A 13,198-nucleotide genomic window follows, 5' to 3' on the forward strand; every position below is an offset into this window, starting at 1 on the left:
AGGTCCGCTTTTGGGCCAAGAATATATAATTATCGGATGCTATTACAGCTTCTTCTTTTCGAGGAACAGCGGGGTTTCTCCTTTATTTTCTGAACGTTGACACTAATTAGCACCGTCCAAACGTATTGTACTGACAAGGTGGCATTCTCCTGGTGTTTTGCTTATTCTGACACTAATGACCCCGTGCCATGTTTATGCAGTCTGTAAAGTTTCCCCCCTCATTTAACTTTATTTAAAAATACAGTCGAAGTTTCATATTCAATGTGAATCTTCTTTATTCATGTATTTCCAGCTCTTTACGTCATTTACTTCAAAGAATATTTATATTGTTTATGAGTATAGACAAATAAAGCTCAGTATTAATCGGAGCTGACTAAAACATCACGCAAAATAAGTTTTTAAAAAAAATCAATTTAAAATAAATTATATTTACTTCAAATTAAAGACAATTTTTTCTTTTTATTTTAGGAGCTGAAACTGAAGAAAATGTATATAAAGGAAGGAGATGGACTGCCGGCGGTGGACCATATAGACTAGTCGTGTCTGCAGATAGTGGGGAGCTTCATGCGGACGAGAGCGTGGACATGGTGCACTCGCTCCAGGAGAAGAAGAGCAGGGTCAAGTCGGATAGCGAAGAAGAGGAGAATAAATACGACAAAGTCACCCAGAGAGTAATTGTGAAACACGGACGGAAGCGCCAACGGCTTATATTGGAGGACGGAGGAGAGAGGAAGCGCAGAAGAGACCCTGTTAACCCTTCGACGACCGGCCTACCCCAAACAATGTCCTACAACTTGTACAACCATTTCCGTCCGTTGGAACAGGACGTACCGCAAGACCACTTACTCCCATTCCTCGACTTTGGGCGAAAGCTATCTACCGGTTCAACTCCTTCGGGTGTCAACTCGATCGAATCATCGTCAACTCCGAGGGGGATGGCTAGCAGCTCTACGGAGCTGTTTCCGGCCGAGGAGGTCTATCACGATGACATGGATGTGACAGTCATGAAGAAAACGGTTGAGAAAAACAAAGTTCCTCAAGGCCCTATACAACTTAGGCATTCGTCGAGTTTTTTCAAATTATCCGAAGGTGGTAAAAACGCCACCCAAGAGTCCCATAATGTAAATAACACTAATTTAAATTCAAATAAGACTGATATGAAGAAAGACGTACATTATGATCTTCAGTCTAATGAGAGTGGTGTAAAAACCCAACTTGTACTTTCTCCAAACTATGGGCTAAGGTTGAACCGATACGATTCGATTAAGAATGACACAAATCAAACGGAAACGCAACATCTTTTGATTAATGTACAACCGTTGAAAGAAAAACAATCCATTGAAGCCCCTCTTCAAGAAGTAATCAGTGATGGAACTGTTAAGCCAACTTTTGATAAACCGGCCAAAATAATATCAATTTTAAAACCAAGTCCTACTGCGAGGATCTTGTCGACTGCTGTCGTCACTTCAGTATCTGTGAAAGAGTCACCACGGTTTCCAAGAATAAAACTTAACTCATCAGATGAATATGAGAACGGTTCTGATGTGAAAATAAACAGTTCGGATATTCCGTCTGTTGATAGATCACTCAAATTTGAGTCATTGCTCAACAGTACAAGACGTAAACCTTATACAACTCTCAGGCCTAAAACAACATCATACAAGCCGGTAACTTTCAGGAGTATTTATCGAAGAAATACCACCTTCCCCGTTGTGCACGTCGTATCTACCCCTCCGACCTATATAGAAGTGCCTAAAATTATAACGCAAGCCACTAGAACTAAAAAAGAACCACCAATGAGAAACTCAGAAGTAGTAGGTGTCAATGAAGGAGAACTAGCGATAGAAAACTCTACAAGTACTACAACTCCGATTTCTGTAGAAACAACAGTTAAATCTTCTACGTCTTTTCAATCATCTTCCAAATCATCAGTTTCTTCAAGTAAAACTTCCATGGCAGCTAACAACATTAGCACTGCTATCCCATTTTCCACTACTGGTTTTACAACAACAACTACTACTACTAAACCTACTACAACTCTTCCTACTACTTCTACTACTACAACAACCTCGACTACTCCTCCATCTTCTACAACTTCTACACCTTCTACAACTCCTACACTTTCTACAACGCCTACTCCTTCTACAACTACTCCTCCTATTACTTCAACAACTACTCCTTCTTCAGTTACCATTAATAACTTCACTTCTACTCCTTTTACAAGTACTATTCCTACAAATACACCAACCACTTATAATGCAACTACTTCTGCACCTACAACTGCAAATACAACCTATATAACAGAACGCCCTTCTTCCACTCCCAATTACACTACAGAAGAAATAGTTTTTAAATCGTTGGATGATATTTTAAGTAGGACAACAGAAAGATCAGAAGACGCTAAGATCAAAACGACGACGAAAGAGCCTAGCAGTTTTAACCTTTCGAAAATTGATAATCTCTGGGTGGTACACCAAAGGAACCATACCATCAAACCATCGACAATAAATGTTAGCTTCCAGGATTCGACTCTAAGCCTTGTAACGTACATTCTGGCTGGCCTGGGCGTCATACCACTCATTCTTGGAGGATTTTTAATTGTCCGGCAGATCATGCTGAAGAGCAAGAAGAAGGTATATCTGAATTTATTGTTTTATTTTTATTTTTAACAATTATATTTGCCAAAATGATATATCAATTTGGAATCACAGGAGTGGTTTTAAAATTATTTTAATTTAAGGGAAAGACCTATTCAGTGGACTTTTATTGAGGAAACTTACAAATTTAGTACTCCTCTTATAGTGAAAAATATAATATCCACTAGTTCATTATAACAGTAAATTATTAAGCTAAACTAATCTATCGGGTATTTCAGGTATTGGATGAATCGGAATATTCGTCAGAGTACAACAGATCGCCTCTGCCAACAAAATTGCCCAGAGTCCCAACTCATTTGGTAAAGAGATTTTTCTTTATATCTGACAAATGACTGTTGTACTGTAGTTAATAAATTTGTTGAAGTCGTTAGGAGCTCTCTGGAATATAGTATTTTAGAAAAATACCTTTTTATTTTTTTTTTTGCAGATGTTTCAACCTTTATCCAGATCATCTTCAGGGCCTGGGTGAATTACAATACATATGTTGATTGGAAAAAATGAATACAGATGCAAATATAATGAACCAAGTATTTCATACTTACATAAAATGTGGTGCTATTCTTGTGGTGCCATATTGGTTTCGTGTGAAATTGTTGTGAAGAGTGAATTTGTAACATACTGTTGTTTTGATTGTGGCAGGACACGGAAAATCTGGGAAATTTTCTTTAAACATTGGAGATTTTATTTCTCACAATGGAAGTCTTGTTTGACTCTGTTGATGTAAACCATTTGTTTTTTGTTTTTTCAGTCTTTAGTATTTGCATTTTGTCGAAATCAAAGTTGTGTTGTTTTACAAAATGGTGAATGGCCAATGTTGTGGGATTAGTGGATAATCCCACAGCATTCGCCAAACACCATTTTGAAAAATAGCACAACTTTGATTTACGCTAAGTATTGGCGTTAATTAAAACGCAATACTTAGAAATGGTTTACTTCAACACAGACAAAAACAGCAATAGTTGCAGAACAAATATTTGCAAACTCGGCCGTATCTACGCCATCATAAACCATTAAACTTTATTTTTTTATTTCCCTTTCCTTCGTTATCGTCCGTAATAATTAACTACCTTTCCAATATTGAACAAAACCTCGAATCACAAATCAAATGCAGAAAATCCCCATTATCGACTTCCTTTAAGTTAAATAAAACCGCCTAGGATCAAACAAAATTTCCCAGATTTACCGCGTCCCATCCTGTCATAATCATATAAAAACAAAAACAGCAGAATACAAATTCACGTTTCACAACTATTTTTAAAACGTTTTACACAAAACCATTATGTCACAATAAGAATTATGAACATTTTTTGTGAGTATGAAATACTTGGTTCATAATTTATATTTACATCTGTAGTGTATTTTTATCAATGAACACGTTTGTTATTCGCCCAGGCCCTGAAGATGTCCCGAATAGTGGCCGAAACATCGGCAAGAAAATGGAAAAGATATTTTTCTAAAATACTTTATTCCTGACCGCTTCTCACAACTTCAACAAACAATAACAACCGGTCACCAAAAAACACAGTTAATACAGTATAATTGATTATCGTTTTTGTTTTAGAATTGGGAAGAGACAAAACCAGCCATAGTGCCAGTACCAATAACAAAATGGGAATTCCCTAGAGACAAGCTTCGTTTGCAGACGGTTCTTGGCCAAGGAAACTTTGGACAGGTAATTTTGTAAATATTAATATTTGAACAAGTAAAGATAGAATTGTTTTTGAAGGTTTGGAAAGCTGAAGCAGATGATATAAGTGGCCATGAAGGTTTAACTAGGCTTGTAGCTGTTAAAACTGTCAAAGAAGGAGCTACACAAAAGGAAAAAGAAGATCTGCTCCGTGAACTTGGGATCATGCAGGAACTTGGAGCACATCCCAATGTAGTTACCCTTCTTGGATGCTGTACTGACAAAGGTAAAAATTAAATATATTAATTGGAAATTAGTGTTGTATTTTCATTTTATTAATTTTCAGAGCCATACTTACTTATTATGGAATACGTGATGTATGGAAAATTGCTTGCTTTCTTAAGAGAGCACAGGACTCGTGCACATTACTTCAACTTTTCAGACCTATCTTCAGCACTCACATCCAGAGACCTTACTGTTTTTGCATATTGTGTAGCTAGGGGAATGGAATACCTTGTTACTAAAGGGGTTAGTTTATCTCAATTGGCCTGATCAAATATAGCATTTGTATTCTATACTGATCCATTGTTTGTTTTGTTTTGATAGATTATCCACAGAGATTTAGCAGCTCGCAACATTCTTGTTGACCACAACAAACTGTGCAAGATAGCAGATTTTGGAATGTCAAGGAACGTACGAGACACTGGTCAAATATACGAACAGAGGCCAAATAGGGTGAGTACACTATATTGTGATAATTTTAATAATCACACAACATGCTTTTATTTGTAGAAATGACCATTTTTGAATATTCATTATTCAAACAAAAATAATTTATTTTCAGGGTGCAATGCCAATTAGATGGATGGCGCCAGAATCTCTACACTTTAGCCTGTTTACTCACAAATCAGATGTGTGGAGCTTTGGAATACTTTTGTGGGAAATTATTACTCTTGGTGAGTCAAAAAATCTACAATGAAATTTTTGTTATAAAAGCAAACAAAATAATTATTTAAATCAATTAAAATTAAGTAATTACAAATTTATGGAATGTGCTGATGTTTTAATTTCAAATTATAGCTGCCAATATAATTTTTATTATTTTAGGGTCAACACCGTACAACACGATGGGTGCCAGAGAGGTAATGCATCATGTTCGTGAAGGCTACCGACTCGAAAAGCCAAAGCACTGTAGATCTGAATTTTTCCGAGTTCTTACAAAATGTTGGCATAACGATCCAGAAAAGAGGCCCAGTTTTTCTGAGCTGAAATCCGACATCGGAAACCTTCTTGGCGACAAGGACACAGAAGGCGGATTTGTGGACTTAGAAGCGATGGCTGAGGAAATAAGCAATCAGGGGAATTGATTGATTAAAATTTGCCCAAAGAATTTAGACTTCGTTTTGAATTATAATCACATAATTTTGACTAATTTGTACATTTGTGTAAATATATAAATTATAGTTTATTATTCTATCATCAGAAGAGAAACACATGTAATACAGTAATTTTTCATTATTTCTCTTATTGGTTGTAAATATCTGTAACTAGGCAGTTGCTGAGGGAATTTTAAATTTTTTTCTATTCTAGTCTGACTGTTTTTCAGCAGTAGTTAACAAACACAAACAGTATTTTATGTTTATTAAAATAAATAGTTTTGTATTAGTAAAATAGTTTATTTAAAATGTTGTACCTGATTTCCTGCACTCATTTCCAAGCATTCAATAAATGGATCAAATAAAAGCAAGATCAGAGATTTGTAGGGCTTCTTAGATACGGTATAACTTACTTTATCCACTTCAGGAGGTGCGTTATTACATAACCGAATGTTTTCACTTTGGGCTTCTTCCCCATTCTCTACCAGTCAGTTCTTCTAATATGTTCCTAAGTGAGTGGTGTAATTCAAACAACAGATTATCTCTTTTCTTCACAATTTGTTGCATTATTGACCTATTTGGTGTATTTCCGGTTATCGCTTTACCAAGAGCAATAATAGAATGTGGTAAGTTTCATTCAAGAAAAAAAAGTTATTTTAATCAGTAATTATTACTAAAGCCAATAAAAAAAGTTTTTGAAAATATAATATTAAAAATGTTATCAGTGAGTTATAGATATTTTTATTATAAAAAAAGAAAATATATAGGAAATACACCTACTAACCGAGCTCTTGTTACATGAGATTTCTTTGCCAATTCAGCCCACCTGGGCTACATTTCCTTGTAATCATGTTTTCAGTCTTATCCGTTCCGTCTCCTAAGTTAGGCTCCAGAGGCTGTCAATATCCAGGTCCTTCAGCACCCAATGTATTAATAATTTTAAATCAAAATCCATTATTAAATAAATTCATGTGTATTCAATTAGGGTGGTGGAGTCTCAATATTTCTCCATCGACCTTTGCACATATCATATCTAATTGAGAGCATATTCAATATTGTGCCATCAGCCCTCTCACACTACACATTCACACTAATAAATACCTCGACTCTCAATACACACAAAAAAGAAACAGGATGAAATATCCATCATGCGCTATATACAATAAAACATGGAGACAAAGAATAATACTCTTCAATTATGTGGGACATATTGAGTAACATTTGTCCACATGTTGATCACATGCACAGACCCAAAAGCAAATGTTCATGCGTCACACTCATATGGCCTAGTCTTAGTCTGATGAGTATGATCCCTCTTTTCTATTCAAATCCTCTGAAAGTCACCTACTAACCAAGCTCTTGATACATGAGATTTCTTTGCCAATTCAGCCCACCTGGGCTACATTTCCATGTAATCATGTTTTCAGTCAATTTTAGCATGGAAGAGCCAGTTCACAATGGTCTGGTTCGGAGGGCGGGACGTCCACGTTACTAGAACACAATGAGAGGGGAGGAGTTCAACAGAGAACTTTTTGTTAATGAAATATTATACTATTTATAAGTTCACTAGTTTTGTGGTCCGCTTGACCAATCAACATTTTACAATTAATTAAGGTTTTCAGTTGAGATAAAAAAGTCAATGGCATGAGCGGGATTAGAACCCACGATCTTCGGCTTGATACGCCGCTGCTCTACCACTTGAGCTATCGTGACCTTGATCCACTCAGACACCAACCTCCTGTCTCAACCACACCTTTTTGAATTTTCCCTCCTTTTTGCCATTTTTCAAATGTTGTGTAATCTATTTGATTCTTGGAGACAAATGAAATGGCTACGGAGAGCTTTAGTGAAGGTATACTTTATTTTCAACTTATTAAATTCACTAGTTTCGTGGTCCGCTTGACTAATTAACATCTTACAATTAATTAAGGTTTTCAGTTGAGATAAAAAAGTCAATGGCATGAGCGGGATTCGAACCCACGATCTTCCAAAGGAGGGAAAATTCAAAAAGGTGTGGTTGAGATGGGAGGTTGGTGTCCGAGTGGATCGAGGTCATGATAGCTCAAGTGTAGAGCAGCAGCGTATCAAGCCGAAGATCGTGGGTTCGAATCCCGCTCGTGCCATTGACTTTTTATCTCAACTGAAAACCTTAATTAATTGTAACAATTTATAAGATTCAGATTTCCATTTATTTACAACAGTTTTTGTAGTTTATTTTGAAAGCGCATTATTTATATTTTACTTTTAAATAAGAAACACTACTTATGTTGAGGTGAAACATAAACTTACCAATTTTGCAGGTTGGTTAGGAATGCCACTAGCTTTCTTTGTATTTTTTATTCAGATTTACACAGCAATAATGTTAGGACGATGTTGGATTATTGCTGAGAATTTGCAATTTGGCATTTTAGAAAAGAATAGGTAATGCTTTATGGTAAATTTTTACAATCAGTGTTTATTTCAAAGTAAATCCAATTACAGATATCCATATTCAGCCGTGGTCGAACTGGCATATGGAAAGATGTGTAGCAAATATGTAAATTTAATTTTACGCCTAGCAGTATTTGGTGGCAGCATTCCTAATCTCATTGTTGGTAAAAAAAGATAAATGTCTGAAACTTTTGCCATTAGTCTGTTTTAAACAATTTTACAATTTGCAGCTGCCCAAAATTTTCATTTAATAGGATTAAAAGTCTCATCATATCAATTGGATTTTTCTTATTGCTATTGGATTATCATTCTTGGAGTAATTCTATGCCCGTTTATGTGGCTTGGGAGTCCGAAGGATTTGAAGTTAGTGTTCCTTTAATATGTACAACTAAGTATCATTATAAATAAGATTGTTTACAGATGGTTGGCTGCGATTTCAGTCGGTTTTGTTTTATTATCCTCTTTTCTAACTTGGTTTTGCCTATTAAATGGAAAAACTCCAAGTAATCCATTCATTCCAAATCCAACATGGGAATCTGCAGCTATCGCGTATGGTATACTTTCCTTCCAGGTAAAAATTTAAAATTTTCATTCAATTATACTTTTTGTCTTTGATAATTGTATGTTTGAACGCTTCAGTTTGATATTCACCCAACAATTTTGACAATACAAGTAGATATGAAAAACCGAAATCAACTTGGAAAAGCTATTATCATAGCATTTATTGGTGAGTTATTGTGCATTTATTTCAAAGTAATTAATAATGAACATTCTTATTTACTTTTAAAAAATACATTAAAGCTAGTGGATCTCTTTTTCTAATAACAACAATAATCTGCTATGTTTGCTATGGAAATGCTGTCCGTTACAACACACTGCAAGGCTTGGAGCCCTCAGAATCACTTTATGCAAATTTCATTGTTGTAACCGTTCAAATTAGCTTGTCAATGGTTGTTGGTGTTACACCACTTTTCCAAGATCTTGAAGAAAAAGCTAACATACCAGTAGGTGAGGCATTTTAAGCATTGTATATATTTTAATTCATGAAAATAAAAAGAGTTTTATAAAAAGTTTTTAATAACTAAAAATACATGATTTATAACGATCAATTACATTATTGAAATGGACAGTTTTGGAGGATGAAGATAAAAAATCTTTTTCAATGAAATGCCAAATACATGAATCCTTAAAAATTTCGTTATATTTCTTTTTGCTCAAGGTTTTGGATGGAGGAGATGTTTTTTAAGGTCAGGTGTGGTCCTGGGGGCAGTGTTTCTCGCAGAGATCGTCCCGAGGTTCGACCTGATCATGGGCTTGATAGGAGGTGCATTGATGGGCCAGCTCATGTTTGTGTTTCCACCCTTGCTCTATGCCAGACTTCGTTCACTCCAGGCCCAGTTCAAAGCACGTCTTCTTCCCCGATATTTTCCGATCGGATACGGATCCATCAGAGAAATAGCCACAGATCGAGCATGGATTGTCGGCAACCATGCAAGGGTCGACCTGTCAATGGAGGATCACCTGGACAAGCCGCATCTCTTCCAGAGAAGGACAGAACAAGACAGGAATTCTATCCTGCCATTTGTGGACCTGCAGGGTGAACAGGTTTCCATCGTTGAGAAAATATCTAACGTTCTGCTGATTATTTTTGGAGTATTGGCAACACTACTGTCTACCTACTATACACTGAAAGGGACAATTGAGTACGCTGACTTCACCCCTTCATGCATCACCAATGTAACACTTGCTTCACAATTGATCTACAAATTCGCCTGAAAATTTCAACTAGACAAAAAGTCAATGGAAAAAGCTCCTTACAATTGAACCTTTTGTGACTCACTGCTGATGTTTATTATACAGTAAGTGGTCAGCCTTATTGATTGAACTTTTTGCAACAAAGTGATTTTTATATTTTTACTTCTAAAACTTCTACTCAAAAGATCAGAAAGTGATCAATTATTTAATGTTTACATAATAAAAATGAATTTCATAAAGCTCGTTTTCTGTGTTGTCAATACTGCCTAACAAAACAAAAAAAATACATGGAAAGATAAGCTGAATTAGAACATCTCGGAAAAATGATAGCAATCTGGGTGATAGACACATGGAGCTCTAGGGCAACAAATATGCGACCAAAGCAGCAAAACCCACCATTCAGATTACTATTGCATTTCAACCCACTAACACTAAACCATGGATAGAATATGGTAAAGAAAAAAGTAAAAAGTTCTTTGATGTTAAGAGTTTCAAACCTAGGCACACTCACATACATTCTTTCCTATTTTCATACCAATCACTCAAGTAGGGTTAGGTGGGGTACTTGGCCCTCACGCACTGCACATTCACTCTAATAAATGCATTCACTCCCAATGTACCAAAAACATAAACACAAAACGAGATACCTATCATATGCTATGTACAACAAAACAGCTCTGTTTCTCTAAAAAACATGGGACCCAAAGACTCGCTGCAGTGCTTGTGAACAATTATAATATTGGGTGACAGTCCTACTCACTCTCTATATTATCCCAAGGAATATCCCTTTAATTAAGATTCAATTCAGTCCAACTTTCTATATATAAATGGCTATTGAAAGTAAAAGTGTCAACCTAGTATTCTTAGTCGGGTTATTATGATTCCTCTTATTTGATTTAGATACTCTGATGGCCACCAGTTGACTGTACTCTTGATAGGTGAGAGCTACTCTGTTGATCTGGTACAACAATTTTTCTATTTCTTTGTAATCATGTGTTTTTAATTACATTTATAGGGTCAGATGGCCATGTTCATTAGTCTTGGAGATTTTTGAAAAAGTTAATTGCTAAATTTTATTGCATTGTTGTGTAAAATAATTTATTTTCTTACTATTTTTCAGCCACAGCAATAAAACGGTTTTGAAACAATCAATTAGTTAACTTATTATGATTAAATTAAGTTTCTTTTTTTCCTATCAATATAACCGTATAATTATTTACAAAGCATATAGTACAGGCGTGGATTACAATTCTGCCTGCTGAAAGTCGTTAAGAGGAAAAAATAAAAGAGAAAGTAATAACAATAAAGAAATAATAATAAAGAGAAAAGGATTATAACACAAATATTGCATCAACATTTGTTTTAATAATAATTACTACAAAAATATCCAATATAACAAATATAAACTCCAAATATGTACATTAATAAAACGTTTGCACAAATTACAGTCATCCCAAAAAATAATCTTTACACTATTCACAATAAAATAACAATGATAAAATAAATGTACAAAAATATACTATAAATCATCAGTCATCATGCAACTTTCGTATTTATCGGACAGCCAAAAGTCCTATAAAATAATATTAGCAACTGAAAGAATATCAGCAGTAGAAATGGACAATGACTAGAACTGATGTTTAAATTAATCTTTTAACAACTTATTTACAAAAGTATAATTAAATTATAAACAAGTTATTTCTTTACAAAATACAGTTTATATTCAACTAGCTTTTTTTATGTAGTAATATTTGTCTTTTAGTAAAATCAATTTGAAGTATGTCCAGTAATCCCTATCTAATTAACAATAAAAAAAAGTTCATTCAAATGTAATTAATTAAATAGTAAACATTAAAACAGATATAACTCATTGATGTAACATGAGTTTTAGAATGTAATTATAATGATAATCTAACAAATCAAAAGGGTCAAACTTAAGATTTCTTATTATTTTTCGATAGTTACAAGTAAATCTTGTCCTTCAAGTTTAAGACCAACGGTTGCATCAATGGCTTTAACAGTCCCAGAAATCGGAGCTTGGACAATCATTTCCATTTTCATAGCGGAAAGGACGACAAGAGCATCACCCGGTTCCACCTTATCTCCTACTTTCACTCTAACTTCTGTTACTGTGCCAGGCATCGGTGCACCAACCTGACCCTTGTCATTTTTACTTGCTTTTGGATGGACATGAATTGACTGAAAATAAATTATATTTGTTAATTGAATTGTGAATTCAGTTTGTTGCAATTACAGTTCTTACCTTGGATTTTTCAATGTCACGAATCATTACTGATCTCAGCTGGCCATTTAGTTCGAAAAATACTTCTCTTTCTCCATTCGCTGACACTTCCTGAGACACAGCTACTGTTTTTATGTCCAGCATTTTCCCCTTTTGAAGTTGTACTTCAACGGATTCACCAATGTGAGGGCCAGTGAGAAAGATGCCTGTTTCCAGTTTGTCAACCGGCCCATACTGATTCCGGAATTGAATAAATTCATCTGTGACTGCTGGATACATAGCCGCGCTCAGGACATCTTTCTTGCTTACATTTTCCTTTGAGAACTTTTCGATAAGATCTTGCTCTAATTTGTCAAAATCTAGGGGAGGAAGCGTTTCACCAGGTCTGCCTTTGATCTTTGGAAGATCTTTAATTACCATAGATCTGAAAGGCTCAGGAAATCCTTGGTAGGGTTCCCCAATGGCTCCTTGTAAAAACTCAACAACAGAAAGCGGAAACGAAAGTTCACCAGCTTTTTTTGTAACTTCATCTGCAGTTAATTTATTTTGGACCATGAATTGAGCAAGATCACCTACCACTTTGGAAGATGGTGTTACCTAAAGAAAAATAAAATACAAAACTTACTCTTAAGAAATGTTAGGCTAAAAACAGTTAATATAATCACTCAATCAATCATAATCACCCAGTCATCGAGAAACACATCACATTTCAAACAAGAATTTTGTGGCATCTGAGAGCAGCTGGATATAAGAATATTTACTGAACCTTTTCTCTAACTGTGATACCCCTCATAAAATGCAATGAACTTTTTTAAAAGTATTGATGAATAGGGATGAAAAGTGGGTCCTTTATAATATAGTAAAAATATTTTGTATCGCTTTGATACAATTTTATAATTTATGTAATACATTATTAAATACAGCTTTATGGCATTTACATTGTAAGATATTAAATTCAATAGTTTCGTGGTCCGCTTGACCAATTAATATCTTACAATTAATTAAGGTTTTCAGTTGAGATAAAAAAGTCAATGGCACGAGCGGGGTTCGAACCCACGATCTTCGGCTTGATACGCGACTGCTCTACCACTTGAGCCATCGTGACCTCGAT

At 35.1% G+C, this 13,198-nt stretch overlaps 3 protein-coding genes across 8 annotated transcripts in view; 2 read left to right on the forward strand and 1 right to left on the reverse strand.

Annotated features, from left to right (window-relative positions):
• Positions 1-467: 467 nt before the first annotated feature.
• Positions 468-5,955, forward strand: LOC106661143 (macrophage colony-stimulating factor 1 receptor 2-like; the record flags this gene model as incomplete). The annotated part of the gene is made up of 8 exons (XM_024227355.1): positions 468-2,633; positions 2,876-2,956; positions 4,219-4,329; positions 4,384-4,570; positions 4,631-4,812; positions 4,891-5,019; positions 5,129-5,240; positions 5,392-5,955. Coding segments are annotated over 8 exons (3,228 nt in total), but the record flags the coding sequence as incomplete, so codon positions are not given.
• Positions 5,956-6,014: 59 nt separating this feature from the next.
• LOC106661144 (amino acid transporter AVT1E-like) lies at positions 6,015-10,909 on the forward strand. Its single transcript, XM_014384360.2, has 8 exons — positions 6,015-6,286; positions 7,961-8,081; positions 8,142-8,254; positions 8,321-8,453; positions 8,511-8,661; positions 8,730-8,817; positions 8,892-9,098; positions 9,310-10,909. The coding sequence occupies exons 1-8, from the start codon at positions 6,163-6,165 to the stop codon at positions 9,864-9,866; spliced, it is 1,494 nt and encodes a 497-aa protein (XP_014239846.1). The 5' UTR covers positions 6,015-6,162; the 3' UTR covers positions 9,867-10,909.
• Positions 10,910-11,773: 864 nt separating this feature from the next.
• LOC106661079 (pyruvate carboxylase, mitochondrial) overlaps positions 11,774-13,198 on the reverse strand; it is a 53,682-nt gene continuing 52,257 nt past the window's right edge. For all 6 annotated transcript variants that reach the window (XM_024227346.1, XM_014384229.2, XM_014384228.2 and 3 more), the window contains 2 exons: positions 12,109-12,684; positions 11,774-12,044 (listed from right to left, as the gene is read on the reverse strand). In XM_024227346.1, the coding sequence (XP_024083114.1) occupies positions 11,793-12,044; positions 12,109-12,684 (828 nt within the window). In that variant the 3' untranslated portion in view covers positions 11,774-11,792. The remainder of the gene's footprint in view (positions 12,045-12,108; positions 12,685-13,198) is intronic.

The sequence above is a fragment of the Cimex lectularius genome, unplaced genomic scaffold, assembly GCF_000648675.2.
Source record: "Cimex lectularius strain Harlan isolate CLEC.00 unplaced genomic scaffold, Clec_2.1 scaffold75, whole genome shotgun sequence".
NCBI classification, from domain to species: Eukaryota; Metazoa; Arthropoda; class Insecta; order Hemiptera; family Cimicidae; genus Cimex; species Cimex lectularius.

Bases quoted from the DNA above. Each gene is read 5' to 3' on its own strand.
- LOC106661144 (XM_014384360.2), top strand. From the start codon at position 6,163: ATGTTCCTAAGTGAGTGGTGTAATTCAAACAACAGATTATCTCTTTTC. The intron at 8,082-8,141 runs GTAATGCTTTAT...ATCCAATTACAG, and splicing joins GGCATTTTAGAAAAGAATAG to ATATCCATATTCAGCCGTGG. The intron at 9,099-9,309 runs GTGAGGCATTTT...TTTTTGCTCAAG, and splicing joins AAAAGCTAACATACCAGTAG to GTTTTGGATGGAGGAGATGT.